This window comes from Ambystoma mexicanum, chromosome 8 (assembly GCF_040938575.1).
Source record: "Ambystoma mexicanum isolate Mex_15411 chromosome 8, UKY_AmexF1_1, whole genome shotgun sequence".
NCBI lineage: Eukaryota > Metazoa > Chordata > Amphibia > Caudata > Ambystomatidae > Ambystoma > Ambystoma mexicanum.
In genome coordinates, this window is record NC_090929.1 from 666336845 (window position 1) to 666356667 (window position 19823).

Sequence of the window (19823 nt, forward strand, 5' to 3'; positions counted from 1 at the left end):
TTAGTTTAGGATAATGTTGTGGCACCTGGGTTTGGCCAATCAGATTCCAGGGTAGCACGTGCCAACCCAGGCCACTCCCTGGACACGCCTATGCCCTAGGTGGGTGTAAAGCCGCCTTATTTGCCCATCCATTGAAAAATGTAGGAGCACTCCTCGACCCTCACCCACATTTCCATATTTCTAACTCACGCTATGCCACACCACTGCCATGTGCCCTCTATCCTCATTCTCTTGATCCCTCGGCCACCTTTGACACATCATTCCTTATTCCTTCAGACTATCTCACATCTTCAAGGCAAAGGGGAGCAGGTAACCCGTGCTTAGAGTCGAAGACACGAAACTGGAGCGAGTGCGGGCGAGTGGTGGGGGGTTCGAGGGGGAGTTTACCGGCAGTGCCCGCCTGGGTTGGATGGAGGGAGAGACGCCACAGGCCTGGGTGCACCGAGTACAAGAGACGGAAGAGAGCACACACTGGGACGGGAGGCCCAGGGGGTTAAAGAGAAAGGGGATTTAGGGAGAGGGGGGGGGAGTTGTAGATAGTGTGAGGAGTTTAGCTGGATAACGTTCCGAGGAAGGGGAAAAACGAATACAAACACGAGAATAAAATGACAGAAACGTGCGTACAGTTTCCCAACAGGTGGCTGTAGGTAGGCGTGATTGGTAGCTTTAATGTACGTGTACAGTAGGGGGCGGCCATGACTTATAATAGGGTAAAAAAGCCAACAGTAAACTGGAAAGACGAGGGTCAGGGGAGAAGAGTGGGTGGGGCAGCAGCGAGGAGTGTGTACTAAGCTTTGACAGTTAGCATTTCTATTTTGAGCTCAGAGCAGAAAGCGACCAGCATGGCAGCGCTCGCTACGGCCAGGCTCCCAGCCCTACTCAGGCCCTCCTTCAGCACGCCGAGGTTCTCCTGCGCCCCCTTCTCTGCTGGGGCCCACCACATCAAGGGCTTGAATGGCGCGCACAGAGACCCCCTGCAGCGTTATGCACACCCCTTTGGTCAAAAGCTGAGCCTGCTGAACCCCGCGGGTCTCCTTGCCCGTGCCTCTTATCGCACCACCTCGGACACCCCACTTAATGTGCCCCCAAGTGCTGAGAACGTAGCACGACCTGCCGGGATCTGCACTATGCTAAAACTCCCCTTCCAGGAATCCCCAAAGGGCCTGGATGCAGCCTTCATTGGGGTACCTCTGGACACTGGCACCTCCAACCGCCCGGGAGCCAGGTAAAGGATCGTGCGCTGCATTAAGTGGGATGAGAAATTGTGGGGGGCAAACAGTCAGAGGCGTATGCATTTTGGGGGCGTGGCCTAAGGAGTGCTTGGGGGCTGACGTGAAGAACACGCAAACCAGATGTCTTTTGATAAATGAAATATTGCAGTTGTCCTGGCCCGTAATGAAGCGGCCAGACTACATAAAGAGCCTGGTTTTGTGGCGACTTTGGTCGTCTTTGTGCATGGGAAAATCGATCATCAGTCAAAAAAACAAAACATATATTCTAAAATAATATCGAAATACAAATCGAAATAGGAATATACAGTGGCCTGCTGCAGATACATGCATCTCACTCAAAGGTCCGAATTTCCCAATCCCAGCAAGATAGCTCATAGTGCTATACCGTGCTGCTGCCCTGTTCTTCCATTCTGGCCATTCCAGCCCAACCCTGTCCCCACAAACCTCTCCATTATTGGAAACTGTCTTTTATTAGAAAGCTTGGAAGGCAAGTTTCAACAAAACAGTATTTCCTTCGAGCCACACCGTGCAGGTATTAATGACGGTGTGGTGTTATTAATGCATCTGATTGGCATGTCGATGCCTCGGGTAATTGAAGGTTCATTCTGCTGTGGCAGGAGCATCTCGGAGACGAGGGGTAAATCTTGCCCGTACACCCGGCAGGGGGTGGGAAATCCTTCTGTGGTCTTGGACACCAGCTCCCAGGGCCGAAGCTAAAATCATGGCAGGACCCAGCCCTGTGAAACCCCCAGCCACTTAAAGCCCTGCCTGTGACATGCCACTATGGCCCGGACCCAGAGATGGAATAGAATGACCAGTACAAGAGGTTTTTTTTTACAACATGTCTGCTGGATTCGAGTTACCCTTAACACCTTTCTCTCCTACTTTAGGTTAAGAGCACGTGGATGGCTGCAATGTATATAACGTTGAAACTTTTTCTGGGTGGTGTTTTATTCTGCAGGGTTTTTGGGTGCAGAAAAGATCCATTCCGTTATTACCACCCTGGATGACATTGCTACAGTTGGTGCATATATCTTATCTATCACTCCATGCCCTTGTTTGACATATCTGACAAATGTGCATGTAAGTTGCATGTGAATTCATGGTATCCTTGTTGCGTGCGTTCCTCGTGTAAACAATATAGGGACATCAACTCAAGGCAGTTGCCCTGGGGTTCATAGACTGATCTCCACTAGTCATTGTGCCAGCTTTAGTGCTCCCAGGAAGCACTTTGAGTCAGCTGTCACATTGTCACTGACATAGCAATCCACGCTGCACCTAATTAAGCACTCATATTATGACTAGTATAATGTCACTGCACTTGTCGTTTCTGCTTACAATTGAACATGTGCTTGAAATTATGAATATATGAAATACTACTTGCCTGTAATGTAATGCTCTTTTTTCATCTGTTCATGCTATGATCTGCCGAAGGGCCATTCACCCCACAGCGCTTCAAAGCCATAATAATGACAATAAAGCACTATGCAAATATCAAATGACATAAAATAACACATCAAATCACACAGCCATACACTTCAATGTATAATGGTAAACATTAAGGCCCCGATTCATGGAATATTTGCCCGGTTCAAAGTGAATTTGCGCTGCTGAAAAGGGACTTTGCACTTGCGACACAACCCCCGATTCCTGGAACCGCGCAAAGTGTATTTTTGTAGTGCAAAGTCCGGGGAAAGTCGGCGCACAAACATTTTTGTAATTCAAAATGATTTTGCCCGGACTTTGCAGGAAGAAACACATTTTTCACAGTTCCACGAATAAGGGTTTGCATCAGCAGTGAAAAGTCACTCTTCAGCAGAGTAAATTCACTTTGAACCGGGCAAACGTTCCATGAATCGGGCCCACTGTCTCTCCCCGTCTCAAACAAAGCGTGTGCAGGAAGGCGCAGATTTCTGGCTGAGAAACCAATCTTCGTAAGAAGTCCGGCCCGGGTCCCGTCTGTGGACAGTCTTTCACTGTGTGAGGTCAAGTACAACACAAGCCCCTCCTCTTAGGGTTCTGAATGGTCCGTCCCCACCTGCGCGTGGCCACACACAATGTAGGCCCCAGGTTACAGGAACCTGAATGCGCCCTCATGGTGGCAGGACGGGAGCTAAACACAGTGCAGGCCGCTCTCTTTTTGCCAACTTGTAGTTTGCCATAAAAATGCACCACCACCCTTTCCTTCCATTATCCATATGATATGATGGGTTATTTATAACCGGCTCGATACCCAGAGGTTTCTAAGCGCGGACCCGGGAATCGAACCTGTGGTGCTCCGTGTCGTCTTGTTTCCAAGGCGAGCACGTTGCCTCTGAGCTATCCTCGCAAGAGCTCCGTGTCGTATTGTTTCCAAGGCGAGCACGTTGCCTCTGAGCTATCCTCCCAAGACAATCGCTACTTTGTTCAATAGGATATGTGGTTTTGCGTTTTTCGATTATGAATCCTGCATGTTCCAGCATTCAAGATGCTGTTGTCTTAAAAGAAGGGGTCTGGCTAAAGGAGATCCTTATAACGCGAGACACTCGCTGGGGGTTTGCCAGCATTGAACTTCTCTACTCTCTTCTGCAGGTTTGGCCCACGTCATATCCGCGCAGAGTCTGCCATGGTGAGAAAGCACACCCCCAGCACTGGCGCTTCGCCCTATCAGTCCCTCATGGTGGCTGATATTGGAGATGCCAATGTGAACTTGTACAATCTGGCGGACAGCTGCCAGCGGATCCGGCAGAAGTACCAGGAAATCCTCGCCGCAGACTGCATCCCTCTCACTCTAGGTAATGTCGCTCTCTCTGCAGCAGGCACGGTATGCCTGGACTGCGGCCCGTCTCTCTGCAATGGGTACTCGGTGGGACTACCCAACAGGGTGTCAGCCTGTAATATGGTGTTAGTGTCAGCCTGAGACACCATGGGCTTTTATTTGAACCCTTATGTTGACCTCCAGCTAGATTTTGAACGTATTTCGAGGAAGTGCCACAATGTTCGCCTTTGTACTTTCGCACGATGACATTTGTCACTAGTAGACCCTTTGTTTTATTTTATGGCATTTGTCATTGTTTCCGATTTTTTTAAACGACATACTAATGAATGCCTCAAATATACGATGAACTGAGCTAATTCGGTAATGAATGCCAATATTATCCAGATGCTGTAGTCTGACTCATTAGTTGCCATGGCAGCCAGAGATGAACTGCCTGTCCCTTGGTCCTGAATGGAAGGACGTCGTTTTGTGCAACGAACACAAGAGTGCGAAGTTGTCAGTGGCTGCGGCTATGACTTCTCAGATGGACAGTCCGGTCCAGTCACTAACCTTCTTTTTCTATTTGCTTTACTTTTAATACTTGCGTTTAATTTCCAGGTCTGTGTTTATAGGTAAACAAACGAATGCACCTTTGACGGTGCTTATGAATAATTATATATAACATTTATGATTCCCTATTGTTCGTTCTCGTATGGGATTTTGTATGCCTCTGAGTTCGTTTCTGGTTCTCTGCACGATTTTGCTTTTATTTATATATGTTTGTCCTGAAACCATAATTTATGAACTATCCGTAATAGTCTTGACATAAGAAAAACTTTGGTTTGTTATTCTGTCTACGAATTTTGCTCAAAAAGCCTTACTCTATCCTAAGGGTTTGAAGTCAGTCGGCTGTGTCTTGGCCTTCTTACTCCCAGTTCATTGGTTCCTGCATGGACCAGATTACGGACACGTTAATCAAGGCATTCTGTAACTGCAATAAGTCTATGCATTGCGACGGGGTCAGAGATCTGATCCTATCAAGGGGGCATATGGGGACCCCTCTCAGCCTGGGGTGGAAGACCTACTAGGGTTTGCAACAGAGCCAGTGCTGCCCCAGGGGTAGGTGTGGGAGGGCCCCAGTCCCTGTCCCTTCTACCTATGCCTGCCTGCATGGTTGAAATGCGTACCACATCCTAGTCTAGAACCATGCAGTTTCCTTCTTGCCCCGGAGGTCTTCTAGATCCAACATACACAGCAGTGGAAGAACGAGAGAACAGCATGACCGAAAGAAACCACAAAGAGCTTCCAAGTCCCAGAGCAATCCTCACTACAGACCAGAAAGAGAGATCCACTATGCAACAGGGGTCAGCACGTGGAAAATGGCTCCAGTATCAGCTAGAATGTGACACTTTCTCCTCAATATATCAGCAATCTTAGCATGCTCAACCAAACACACAAGGATGCCCTTCACAAGAGCCGGCGGACCCACATGCATAAAAGGGGCAGAGCTTAGGACCCCTTTTGTGCTTTTGCTTCTCTGTAACACCTCCCTCCCATGGGGGAAAAATGCCAGGGGTTGACTCAGGGAGGCAGGTGAGGGAGAGTGCCAAAGGAGAGGAAAGGTGTAGGATAAAACGGGGCACAGGAAACCGAAGAGTGTGAGTTATTCGGGTGAGGTCAATGGAGGAAATGGAGGACCAACAACCAAGTGGAGGAAGGACGGTGTAAACGAGCTGGCGGAATGATTGCTGAAGGAGTGTGGAAGGTGAGCTATTGGTTGGTGGGTGAAAGTGTGTTTGGTTTGAGTGCGGTTTGCGTGCAGGGTGTGTGAGTGGAATTAATAGAGGGAGAGTGAGGAGTGAATGAAAAGCTGAATGGGGAAGTGAAAGGAGATTGAAGGTCAGAGATGGTGAGAGTGGTGAAGTGGACAGGGGAGATTAGTAGTACAATAGAAGGGAGACTGGTAGTAGTGGAGTTGAGAGTAGAAGGATTGTGGAGGGGGACAGTAGAAGTAGTGTGGAGGGGACAGTGGTTGCAGAGGGGGGAGCAGTATTGGCATAGAGAAAGGAGGATTAGCCTATAAGAGGGTAACATTGGAGGGCAGAGGTAGGTAGTAGAGAGAGGAACATCAGAAGGTAAAAAAATGGAGTGTGAGTGAGAGAAGAGAGCTCGTGGGTGAAGTAGTAGGGAGAAGGGTAGGATGAGGCAATGGAGAGAAACAGAGAGACACATGGAGAGGAATGCAAGGATGTGGAAGGAGAGAGCCAAGTGGGGCCTGGGTGTTTGGAAGGCACCAATACTTACATTTTACTACACAGAGGGATTTAGATAAGGAACCACTGAGATTATTCTCAGAGGCAGTTAAAGAGGGAAAGTGTTTGCCTTTAAGCCCCCACTACCAGTTGTACAGCTTCTTAGATAATAGTGGTTACCAGTCTCTAGATTCCATTCTGGGGTTGAGGGATGCCTGTGATACGGAGGGTACGTCCTGCACTAGAAGTGCGCCAGAGAGAGGGACAGCCCTTAGCAAGCCACTTTAGCATTCTGAAAATAATAAATACCATTGAACTGTCTTTGAGATTTGGTGTGTTCTTGAGGACATTTGAGCCAGACTGCTCCTTGCCCACAGAACACATCACCCCATCTCTCAGAATATTGCAATGGCTTCCTGTTAGCCTTAGAGCAACCTTCAAAGCCATGTGCATCACACACCAAGCCCTTCATAATTCAGAACCTCAGTTCCTTCAGAACAAAATCATCCACTACCAACCCCCCAGAAACTGGGCTGGACTGGGAACCAAAAGTGGCCCCGGAAATGTTTTTCAAAGTGGCCCCATATTATCATAGACTGGAAGATTTGTAAGACATTCTTTATTTAACCCACTCAAAAGAGGACCACTGGAAAGTCTTGAGTTCCCTGTAGGCCAGTCCACCACTGGTAGTGGGCACTGACTCCCATAGTAGAAATGCTCAAACCTGATGTGGAAGCTTGCGTGGGCATACAACTGTCCATGTGATGTGTGTGAAACAGCAACTGAGTGTGCGTACAAGTGAGTGTGTGACACTGCGTATCCATTTACAATTTCCAGTGCGTGCGTGTGTCCGTAGAGCTGCGCATGTGTGCGCACGGAACTGCTAGTGTCTGGACACGAAACTGCAAGTGAGCATATGCGTGTGCACAAAACTTCATGTATGTGGAGTGTGCGTAGTGGATAGCAAGTGTCCACGCGGTACTCCCTGGGACTGCCAGTCCTCCGATAGTTAATACTGTGGTTGAGGTATAGGGGTTCCCCTGGCGTTCGGTGGTGGGGGGGAAGGCTTACTCTGGGGGTGATTGATGGGGTGGGAGTAGCGGCAGGATTCGACTGCTTGAGGGTGTACTGGGGTAAGGCTGAGGCTGCAGGGGGCGTTAGACCACGAGGTTGTTTCCGTGGGGAGGTAAGTGATACAGCGCGGGAGGTTCTCGGCGGTATAGGTGCGGGTTGCTACTTAAGGGGGCCATTTGGATATGAGTTGAGTCCGCAGGCCGTCTTTGGGGGCAAGGATTGGGGATAGAGGTGGGCATCGGTGGTTAAAGGAGGCTCTTGGAATGAGTAGTGAGGTAAGAGTGGTGTCCGGGCGGCTATGGGGGACACTCACCACTTGAGAAGTGTATTATTGGGGTCACGATTGGGGATGGATGAGGGCACGTGTCTTAAGAGTTGCTCCTGGAAAGTGAGGCAGTGAGGGCGGTGTGTGCAGGCCGGGTACTTATATCTGGCCATCATGAGTGCCACTCGCCTCTTGAGGTGGGCTCTGAGGTCACGATGGATGCTGTGGGTGGGCATTCGTATAGGCTTGCTCTTGACAGGGCGGGACTGGCCTACAGGGTACTCTGGAGATTTCCCAGTGGGCCTCTGCACCCTAGGCCTCTTTTGTATTTAAGGGCTTGCTTAAAATGTGTAATATGGGGCCCCTTTGAACATTATTTCCAGGGCCTCTTTGGTTGCCAGTACACCCATGCTGATGGCACCTGAGGCCGTGGATGAGATGCAGGGTGGCGCCTGCAGGGGGCACTGAAGTAAGGGCTGCCCCTGGAGTGGATATTCGGGGCATTGCTGGTAATCCCTGGGGTGGGTGGGTGAGGGCAGAACCTGGCAATTAGGAGACAGGCGTCAATCCAGCCGGCAGTGCGCGTGCGCGGTGTCACCCACCTGGCCCTCCATCATGCTTCACTAACAGGGCTCAGATTGGGGTAAAGGGATGCCCCTAGGTGTGGGCGCACTGGGAGGGGGGATTGCCCCTGCGGTGGTTGTTGGGATCTGCACACTGTGCACCTCCTCTCATCCCTCAGAGTCACCCTTTCACCCCAGCACTGTGTCCACAGGTACAGGGATTAGCATATGTGCTGTCAGCGGAACAATGCAAGGGAGCAGATAAAGGCCCGCTTTTGAATTTGGAAAAAAGGAGTTTCACCTCCTCCACCTCCTCCACTGGCCCAGAAGCCAGACTCTCTGCGAGGTGCTGCAGCCAGGCTCACTCTGAGAATCCCTGCCCGGGGACACACCAACGTGCCCCTCGCACCATGAGCGTCCATGAGACAGCTTGATGAGAGGAGAGCTCTTACACGCAGCTCTGCAGAACTCTCTGCAGTGCGTGTGCCTGAAGTGGCGCCAGAACCTTTCCGGAGAGCATGATTTATTCATTTTGTAACTTCTCCCTCTCCCAGGGCAGGGCCGTGACCCCAGATTACTCCTTTCCTGTTATCAGTTAACACGCAAAGTAAAGAGGTCATGGGCAGATGCGCAGTCAGGCCCATAAATTGTATGTATACTTTCCCCAAGCAAAGAGGCCCTGTGTGCTCGAGGCCTACCAGGAAAACTCCCGGTGTCCCGATGGGCCAGTCCAGGCCTGCCCAGAAAGCTCTGATTCGGCTCAGCTCTTCTCCTAGCTATTCTCCCGTACCATTCTGGCTTTCTCTACCCTAGCTCCCACCATCTGGAACACTCTTCCTCTGCAAATCTGCTGCACCGATAACTATCTTTCCTCCAAAAAAGTCCTATAAACCAAAGCTATTTGCTGCATTATCCAAAAACCCCTCCCCAAAAAACATCCAATTCCCAATCTGAACTTAGAAACACTCAGCGCCAGGTGGTGCCAGCTGCATTCGCAGCAACTCCAACCTCTCAACACCAGGCGGTGCCGGCTGCTTTCGTGGCAAGCCTGTCCTCTCAGCACCTGGCTACGCAGGCTACATTCGCGGTGGTCCCATCCGGACCACAAGCTCTATCATACACCAATCATGACTCTGGTTTCCCACAAGCACCACAAGCTGAATCACAGCCCTTCTTATATGAAATTTCACAGGATTGCTGAGTTACTGCACCTGCCATGTCTGGGAAAACAGGCAAATCACACTCACAGTGGTTGTGATAGAATCACCACCTTCAAAATTGTACAGTGTGGGATACACTGCAGGGGACCTGTGAAGGGAGGACATGTGCCATGGCCATGTCTCGCACCATTAGGCCAGGTGGGGGTCGCCCGTTCAATACTCCAGCAGAGCAATCAAGAACCAGCCCCGGAATCTCTCTGGAAGGAATGTGGGGAAAGGGTAGGTATTGCGCATGTATGAACTATAGGATGGGCTGCCCATGGTAAAGGTAACAACTGAAATGGTCTATAAGCATTCGATATCTAGGTGGACTCACCACGCTATCCGTTTAGAAGAACCAGGAAGTACAACCCATGCTCTTCGAGTTGCAAATATTTGGAGTTTAGACTATAGCTGTTGTTAAATATTTTATTGCAGCCACAAGAATCAACAGAAGAAGCCAATTACCTAAGCGGGTGCACAATCAACAAATCACCACTGAATTCTGCCAGGTGTGTATAATGCACCACTCCGGTGGACACTGGCCGCAGGCATGGCTACCTGCACACATCAGAATAAACATCAGAATACAGCAAGGACTATGACAAAATGTTCACATAATTCTCTGCCCACACCGGACTACGCCACAACACCTCTGACATCAGAATACAGCGCAGACCTACGACAAATTCGGGCACACTGAACACATAGGCAGTCTCTATCTCGCATGTCATCTCCTGACTCCTCTCAGCACCCATCCACATGCCTGACCGCGTGGGTTTCTCTCTACCGGAGCCATGCTAAACCTTATTTGGCCAAATGCACACACGTATTCTAATCTTACTCCATGACCTCCAACACTCTGGACTTCTGTCGTGTGAGGGCATTCCCACCAACAGCGCAGTGGGGCTATAATAATGGTAAAAGGCTCTATATAAAAGACAAGTACAATACAAGTAGAATACAATTTGTGGCAGATGTGTTGAATAGTGTTATATCTACAACTGCCGGTGTTTCTGTTGAAAGATCGCCCATCATCCCAGTGTGGTGACAAGAGTTGAATGAGAATATTGCATCTTTGTCTGCATATATAAATGGTCTATTAGCTCAATGTCTTTAAAAAAACAAAAAACCACACCGTGAGGTAAAGGCCTACAATCTGCGTCCCCGCCCATAACCATTCTCAGCCTGCTGTCTGTTTACTTTGTATACGTGACATGGAGAGTTAAGTCAACAATTCAATATTCTCCGCCTACAGCTAGAAGGCTGCTTATTTGGAGACCAGTGAGAAAGTCGCCTAGAAAAATCCAGCGGGCGAAAATGGCGTTTAAAAAAAGGCATGTTTTAACATATCTATATATGTGGGGGGTGGGTTAGGGTGCAAAGGAAAAATCAGGACTTTCGGTCGCAGGATTTTTGATTTTTCCGACGACCATATCAAATAGAACCGCTTATTTCATATGCTTAACAGTGTTAGGCAAACACCTAGATGATTGAAATTGTGAGCATGACAAGGAATCCCTAAGGGTTCCATTTTAGAATTGTACTAGTCTACTTGTTTCTTTATATGCATTTGACTTTACTAAATGGCTGAAAGGCAAATTACACTTGACATGTTTCCGGCTCCTCAATGTCTCCAATCCAGTGTTAAAAAAGGCCATACTTAAAAAAATGTGGACAGTGTTTATGTTACGTCATAGTTGTTGTGCACACCGTAAAGAAAACATGATTTCCGAAGGGAAAACCGTACCCACCGGGACTTGGTTCTAATGTGAAAAGCAATGCTGAACTTTGACCTGCTAATTTCAGTGGTACAAGTGTTTAGTTTTGTGAATTCCACTGACAGAGCAGACCTCTCCTTTGCCCAGGATTTGTGAAAACATTTGATACACAAAACAATATAGCATATCGAAATCGCTATGTTCTAGGCAGGGTTAAATACCATTTCAAACCCAAAAGTAACAATGCTTTTTAGATTAAGCAAGTAAACAGGTAACATCCTATCCAGATTAGAATCTTTAACCATTTCTAACAGCGCCCACATGTCCCCCTGTAGCCACTTCAGCAAACTCCAAGAGCCTGGGGAGGGGGTTCAGAGAATCTCCAGGGAGAACTGACAATGTGGATGGCAGGAGAGTATGATATGATATGGTATTTGTAACGCGCCTATACACAAGTGTTTCAAGGCGCGACGAGGCAGGGGGGGAATACAGGGTAATAGCATACAGGAAAGTAACAAGGGCCAGCTGGTGGCAAGTGCGAGTAAGTGCAGATAAGTGCTGGGAAGGAGGGGCTGTAGGGATACAGACACAGTCCCGTAGTGCAGGGGTTCCAGGGAGGCAGTTCAGGGGAGAGTGGCTGGGCCAAGGACCGAGAAGGTGAGTGGCCCAGTTGCAGATTTGTTGCAGTTTAGTAACTTTAGCAGGGGAGAGGGGGAGAGAAAGCGGAGGCGAAGAGGAAGGTTTTGAGTTGCTTCCAGAACCGGAGATGGTTCTCCTCAAGTTTCAGGGGGGCAGGAAGGCTGTTCCAGAGGGAGGCCCCTGCAGTGGAGAGAGATCTGCCACCAACTCGTTGTTTGGAAAAGCGGCTGACCATGAGGGAGTTGGAGGCGGATGAGCGAAGAGCTCGAGAAGGAAGATATTTAGGAAGAGGGAGTTGAAGGTATTTTGGCCCAAGGCCCCAGAATGCAGAGGGTTTTGAACTTGATCCTCGCAGCCACTGGGAGCCAGTGTAGTGATTTCAGTCCTGGAGAGATACGGTCCATGGGCTTGAGGCCAAGGACAAGTCTTGCAGTTCTGTTCTGGATGAGTTGCAAAGGGCGGAGAGTAGAGGCAGGAAGATTTAGATAGAGGCTGTTACAGTAGTCCAGCTTCGAGAGAATCAGGGCTCTAGAGACAGTGAGCTTCTGGGGGAAGGAGAGGAAGGGAAGGATACCTCTGAGGGGGTGTAGCTGGTAGTGTGACTTCTTAGAGACGTCAGATATTTGAGGAGAGAAGGAGAGTGTGGAATCGAAGATGACCCTGAGGTTTTTTGCCTTGCAGGTAGGAGCAGGAAGAGGGCCAAGAGAGGCCGGCCAGAGAGCTGCAGGGAAGGAGGGAGTGGGTGTGCCGATGAGTAGACGTAGGGATTGGGAGTAAAGGTGCAGAGCACAGCATGACAGCTCAAAGTACAGATGGGAACAGTGAGGGGAAGGATTTGGGTAAAGATGAGAAGAGTAGGGGACACAGAGTAACACACTGAACTACTGATCGGTGTATATTGTAAACTACCCAAATATCCCCTAGTAATTGTGGTCTGCATACATATGAAAAGTGAATATTTTTTATATAGTTTGAAATTGCAATTGATGGTAGTGATGCCCTGCATAGTGCAAATTATTAGCCACATTTTCCCTGGGCAATGCCCACCTGGAGTAGAGATGCTTACAGATTCCAGTGATCTTGTACATCTACTCCATTTTAAAATGATGCCAACAGCATGAGTGGGGTTTGGGGGTTGAAGTGGACATGGATTAACACCTTCCAAGACACTAGAGAGCAGGAAGGAAGTACAGACAAAAATAAAATCAAGAGATTAGCAGTCACTGTAGAGAAGCCAGTAGTAAGGGCATACATACTATATACCTTGTAGAATACCTGATTTGGTTGATTAATATTGTACAGTGTGACCCTGGACTAAAAGCCCTATTGTGCATTTGATAGAGAAATGCTAGCCCAGACTGTGTAGTACTTATCTGGTGAGATATGCAGCAGCTAGCCCCACCCAAGCCCTGCAACTCATGTTATGCATATAACGTAACTGACCATGAAGAAATAGTTGTTGTTTGACAACTCCCCCAAAATAAACATTGGTTAAAAGAGCACTGGTTGACCAAAAGTGGCAGAGCTGATGTTATTTATCCCAAGCAGGGGAAATTAATATGTGAATCTTTGTATTTAGAAACAAATGTCACCTAATGCTATTGATTATGCCCTGTCATCGTACAAATCAAGTGAAACAACTAGTTTTATAGTGAACTGGGAACATTGACTGTATTTTATGGTGGGGTGCTGTGCGAACCTTTGTATGAAATAGAATTAAATGCCCTTTATATCAGTGGAATTGTACTAGTGTGCATTTATTTTAGTAACAGCTAGTATTAGATTCAATTTGCTCCTGAGGAAAGCTTATTAGGTCGTGTTGATCGTGTTAGCTTAATTTACCTTCTAGCAGATCTCCTGCTGCTTCCACGCTTATGTAAACCCATTATCTGAAACATCCAGATTCGAAAGTGCACATGTAGTCTTCTTCCGTGCTTCTTTGAAGACTGTGCGCCTTTCTGTTCGCACTGCATGTGAAACACATGTACTCTTGTAGTTCAATAAAACCACAACTTAACTACAACTCCCAGCACTAGCCGGGCCTTAAAACAACGTCGGCGGCGCGTTATCGCCAGCGCGTTTGTCAGGCCAGTTAGTGCCGGTTAGTGCAAGGTGGTGCTCTACTTCCTTTACCTCTATGTGCTCTGGAATAGGTAACATTCGTTTTCTTTGCTCCTTGCTCGCTTGCAGGGTAAGTCCACTTCACAGCGTTACATCATTTATGATACTATCAGTATGACCGCTGCAGCCAGGACTCGCTTCCAATGTAGAGTGGTGGAAAGTCTAGCAAAATATGAAGCTCTTGCATTGTCGCCTGCCCTTGAAACAACTAGCGCAGTGGATATCCCACAACCTAGCCATATCTGCTACTCACCTAATAGTAATAACAACACAATGACTAGCGCAGAAAAAACTCCACTTAAAGACCCACTTGGACAGTCATGCTAAGAATAGAGATCAATCCCCTATGCTGCACGGGACCAGTAGAGACAAGGAAAAGACACTGCCCTCCTCGCCGTCTAATAACAGGATTGACAACTCTTACCTGACCAGAATTGAGACCGAAGTTAAACTTGGCGCCAACTCCTCATTGCCCACACATATCAAAGATGCTCCCATTTATAATGTCTTGAAGCTCCCACAGAACCATTTGTACACTATTGCCCGGCCCCTAGTGCAACATGGGGCAGAGGTCGCAGACCATATTATTATGCACAAACCAGGCCGGTTTGCACTCACTGAAACTTGGCTACATGAAACTGCCCAACTAGCTGCAGACGATTCAGTTCCAACATGTTACAAAATGGGTATTGATCGTATTGAGTAATGAGGGGGTTGTGTGGCACTTATTATAATAGACTCTATTGACTGTCACACGTTAAACCTACCGAAAATGGAGGAATGTGAAAACCTATTTATGAAAATAAAAATCAACCCGAATATTCCCTATCAACACTTACACTGTATAAACCTCCTCAGAACTACTTACCCCTATTTGAGGAACATCTCACCACCTTGTTGAATGACCCCACAAAACCAAACTCTCCCATGGTCGTCCTGGGGGACTTCAACTTATTGGCCGAAGGCTCCTCCAATGCCCAAGTTAAATCACCACTGTCCTCCATGAAAACCATTTGTTTTACACAAATGATAACCAATACAACTCACCAAGGTGGTCACACCTTGGATTGGATATTGACACACAAACTAGAGTGCAGGGCTGTTGACACCCGCCCTGCCCATGGTCTGACCACTTCCCGATCTATATGACTATAGTACTGCCAACAGCTCCGCCTAGACTTGATACGAACCAGAGGACAGTGAAAAAATGCAGACACTTTCAAAATGTTTCATCACTTAACTTCTCCACTCTACTAGCCAGTATATTAAATATCACAGAACAATTTGAGGAAATCTCTGATCTGGTGCTCCACCTATCCTCAGCTATTAAGGCCACGTCAGGCTCCTGGAGAAAAAAAAAAAGATAATACATTTATTTTTATTTTTTTTATTTTATATTGTGTTATAGTTCATAGAACTTTTCACAAATTTAAAACAAAACAGCAATACAAAATTACAAAACCAACACATACATTAAATTCAACAACAAAAAAAGCAGAGGTAAGCACAAACTTACCATGGTGTACAGATCAGAACGACATGGAGAGGAGGAAAGAAGAAAAAGAAAAAACAAAAAACCCATAAGGATCCATAAGAATCTTAAATCCGAAATATTAACTACAGCCATACTACCAGAGCAAGACCCTATTCAACTCCATTCTCAAGATCCATTAACAATTTAACTTCATCTTCAAATTTACGTAAACGTTCATTTGCCACCTTCCAAATCTGGGTAATGGCAATAACCAGATAGTTACTCCTCCCAAAAAGGCACCTCAGCCAAAAGTTTTCACTTTCAATATACAATTGGTTGAGGTCAAATTTGGCAAAATATTTGTTGTGTGTCGATATCATCTTTTGGCAGCAGGTAAGTACATGTCTTACTGCTTCCACTGTGGTATTATCCGCACACAATCTACAGATCCTTTTCTCAGTAGGTAGATCCATCCAAGATCCCGCACCCCCAGAAAATTGAGACGGTTAAGTCTGATATCTGAGAATATTCTGCGATTAGTCTTGGAGGGCATAAGTTTAAGATATCTTTGGGGCTCTTTGTATATGAAGGGCAACTTGGCAAAGGTACATAGAGAGCTCATCGATGAAACCTTATCATGACTGGCAACCCAGTCCCACTTCTCTATGACATTTTCCAGAGATTTTAGCACCACCCCTTCACCATGATCCCACCTAGGTGTCCAGCAAATTTTACCAAAGATTTTTCTCTTTAAATTTGTTCAGGGCATCCATTTTACCACCCTCCAAACCTTCCCTAAGAATGTGCAGCAAAGTACCTGGGCGAGCAAATCTAATTTTCACATACAGCTTAGCTCTATTATGGTCAATTTGGGAAGACAGAGAAATAAGCCCCATTTCTAATCGGACTGCCTGAACGGGGGTATAGTTGGCGAGACAAAGCAGCCTACGCCATATGATGCCTTCGGTCACATCCGTCCAGTCAGACCAGTCCATGAAAGATGTCTCCAAGGCATACAGAAACATGACCGCTAGCTTCTGCTTATAAATGTTGGCTATTCCCAGCAGGCTAAAGCCAGCTGTTTAAAAAAAAAAAGACATAATGGCGTTAAGAGTAACCATGACTTTAGATCTTTTATTCTGTTGTTTCAACTGGTTCATTTTATCTCTATCGCCACAAATCTCATAGCCCAGATACTTATAGTAGTTTACTTTCTTTATCACACCCAACGAGCTAGATATACTTGACTTTTTACAGCTATTAGGACCCACTGTCATAAATTGGGTTTTAGTCAGGTTGATTGTTAGGCCATTATCATTCGTATATTCACAGATGGCGTTAGCGCTATTGCAGATTCCACTATAGGTATTATTAAAGATTATAATGTCATCTGCGTAGCAGATCCACCCGATTTTATGGGCCCAATTCTGGGAAAAGCATTCATTTTTGCTTTAAAAATTCCACCAAAATCGGCCTTAAAAAGGTTATACAGTGTCTGTGCCAGTGTACAACCCTGTCTTACACCTTTGGCGATAGTAACAGGTTAAGACTGTGCACCCTCATTATCCATACAAATCCTGGCCTTACTTTCATCGTAGATCATTTTACAGACATACAAGAGATAGGGAGGCATTCCAAGCAACTCAAGTTTTGACCACAGCATCTTACAATCAACTGAGTGGAAAGCCGAGGAAAAGTCAACGAATAGCAAGTACAGTGGTAATCTATCCTTGCCCATGGCATGTTCAACAAGAGTGTTTACTATAAATATGTTGTCTTTAGTAGAGCACCCTTTCCGAAAGACAGTTTGACCCTTATCTAAGATGTTATTATTGTCAATACATTTGGTGATTTCATGGAGAATTAGGGTGCAAAAAATCTTACTAGGCACATCGGTAAGTGCAAGTAGCCTATAATTCTCAAGTAAATTCCGAGAGCCACTCTTATAGACAGGAATTTTATGAGACATCTTCCAAGAATTAGGCATCACACCCGGGAGCATCTAGAGGGATTTTTAACATACCTTAAAACATTTGATCCCCACATTCAATTCGAGTGAAGTCTCTGAGGAGTGCATACACTTTTTGGATGTAGAAATCAGACCATAGCAGGAAAGATATACAACCAACATTTTTCATATGGAAACCGATCATAACAACTTGTTACATATTTTAAGGTGTCACCAACCAAGCCTAATTAGGAATCTCACTTTTAGCCAGATGGTACGGGTGAGGAGGATTGTTTGTGACCCTGAAGTTTATGCTGATGAGATTACCCAAATGGGTGAGAAATGTTATGCCCACGGTTAAAAACCAAGGAGGTCAATGCTGCGACTGAACGACTGGCCAAAGTCAAGCAAGCAGACTTACATACTGAGACACGCAAAGTGAAAAAACCTCCAGCATTGGTATATGTATCTAAATAGTTACACAATCGAAAGTGGGCATATTAAATCAGTCATCAAAAAGAACTGGAGAACCCTGGCTTGTGACACTAGGGTAGAACATCTGTTTTGCAAATTGCCCACATTTGCTTATAAAAGGAGCACTAACTTAAGAGATCAGCTGGGAAAGACTAGACTAGCCAAGAAGCAATTGGCGACTAAACGAACTGGCACCTTTCCATGCCTGCATTGTACAAACTACGGGTTTGTAACTAAGAGCTATATAATAAACCAACCAAGGTCTGGTGAGAAAATCAAAATCCACAGTTTTGCGACATGTGACACCATCAATGTTATCTGCACCATTAAATGCCCCTGTGGGATATATTATGTTGGACTGTCCAAAAGGCAAGACAAACAAAGATGGAATGAGCACCGATCCTGCATCAGAACCAAGAACATGAATTCAGCAGTTAGCCAACAATGGTAGGAAAAGAAACATGATATCTCTCAGATTCGGTTCCAAGTGGTGGATGTGATTGTCAGACGAGATACCCATGAAGGTTTGGCCAAAAGATTAGATCAAAGAGAGACCATCTGGATCGAAACACTTGATACCATGACCCCTGGTAGAATCAGTGAAGAGATCAACTACATGTGCTTCTTAGGATGGATTACCTATTATGCACGAGTCATGTGACTCAACAGGTGACAAGTGAATGTCTTTTTGTATAGTGGTGCTCCCCTTTTGGGCTCCACATTGATGTGGCAAATTATACACTTTGATTAGATGTAACCCGGAAGCCGTTTCTATAAGACCAACAGGAGGTATGTTATTTTGTTTGGTATCTGCTAGCGTCACAGTGCGTACCAAGCTGCTGCCCTTGCAGGCAGCTTTAATCATTTCTCTATGCACACCACACTTGATGTTATATGATGCTCTAATATATTGCCACAGCTGTATCCTAAGGAACACTGTTATGCATCAACCCTGAACATATAGTAGATGTGTTTTATATTATGGATCATTAATCATATGGCTGTGGATAGGCAGGATGTGATCGATTCTGGGGAGTTGAAACCTCTACCGCAATCTGGCCAAAATATCAGGATACAATGGGCCTCATTATGACCCTAGCGGTATGGGTTTAACAGCGGCGGTAGAGCTGTTGGTGCCGTTAAACCCATACCGCCCTATTACAAGGTCCCCTTGCAGGACCCGCGAGCGGCCCAGCATGCTAACAGGCCCGTCATTAACGGGCCCGTTGTTAGCATGCTCCAAATTCCCATTGAGCCCAATGGGGGCTCAAATGGGAATAGGGATGGTCCGGGTCCAGGTTCCCTGAATGGGGAAATACAGGGCCCTCCAAGGTCGGAATGGCCCGGTATTTCCCCATTCAGGGAACCCGGACCCGAGTTTGGAGGCAGCCAAGTCCTTGCATGGCTGCCTCCAAACTCGTAATGAGGCCCAATATCTATCATTCTTTGTGGGAAATTCGGAAAATATGCTCAATATGCACTTTTAATATGCATTATGGTACTGTCCCGGATGACATTTGTAAGCATAGAGCTGTTTTCACACTGTCATGCTCTAGATACATTATGTATGGTGGGATCTATGTGAGTACTACGCAGCGCAAAATTGCAAATCTGAAAATATCGAATTCCAAAATCGCACTGCGCAGTGATCACATTCATCACTTTTCCAGCATTCTGCCTCCCTCAACCCCCTCACCCCACTTACCTTTTCAGCAGCACACACACAGAAATGCCGCCTACTCTCCTCTATCCCTGCAGTGTCAGTTCCCTCCCACTAACGTGGGTCGGAGCTGGCGCCGCAAGGTTCCTTTTTCCATTTTTTTTTTATTGTCCCACGCTACCAATGTCATGGAAGCGGGGTCACCCCAGCAACCCCGAAGCCTATAATGATGAACAAAGAGGAGCAGGGGACACCGCCCGCTCTCCATGTTCGGCATTATGGAGTTCGGGTTTTTTCCCCAGTCGAATGCACAGTTAAAGCCATTCTGAATTCTTTTTCCATTTATTTCGTGGACTACCATCTGGTGGCATATGTTTCTTACACATCGTTACTGCCACAGCATTAGGAAATCTGTACATAGAGATTACGACTATGCACCAACTATATTGCGTAATATATTGCCT

The 19823-nt window shown here is 46.6% G+C and overlaps 1 protein-coding gene across 1 annotated transcript in view; it reads left to right on the forward strand.

The window, feature by feature from the left end:
* Nucleotides 1–761: 761 nt before the first annotated feature.
* AGMAT (agmatinase (putative)) overlaps nucleotides 762–19823 on the forward strand; it is a 93895-nt gene continuing 74833 nt past the window's right edge. Inside the window, exons 1-2 of the mRNA XM_069610455.1 lie at nucleotides 762–1225; nucleotides 3804–4006. Coding sequence (XP_069466556.1) covers nucleotides 843–1225; nucleotides 3804–4006 — 586 coding nt within the window. The 5' untranslated portion in view covers nucleotides 762–842. The remainder of the gene's footprint in view (nucleotides 1226–3803; nucleotides 4007–19823) is intronic.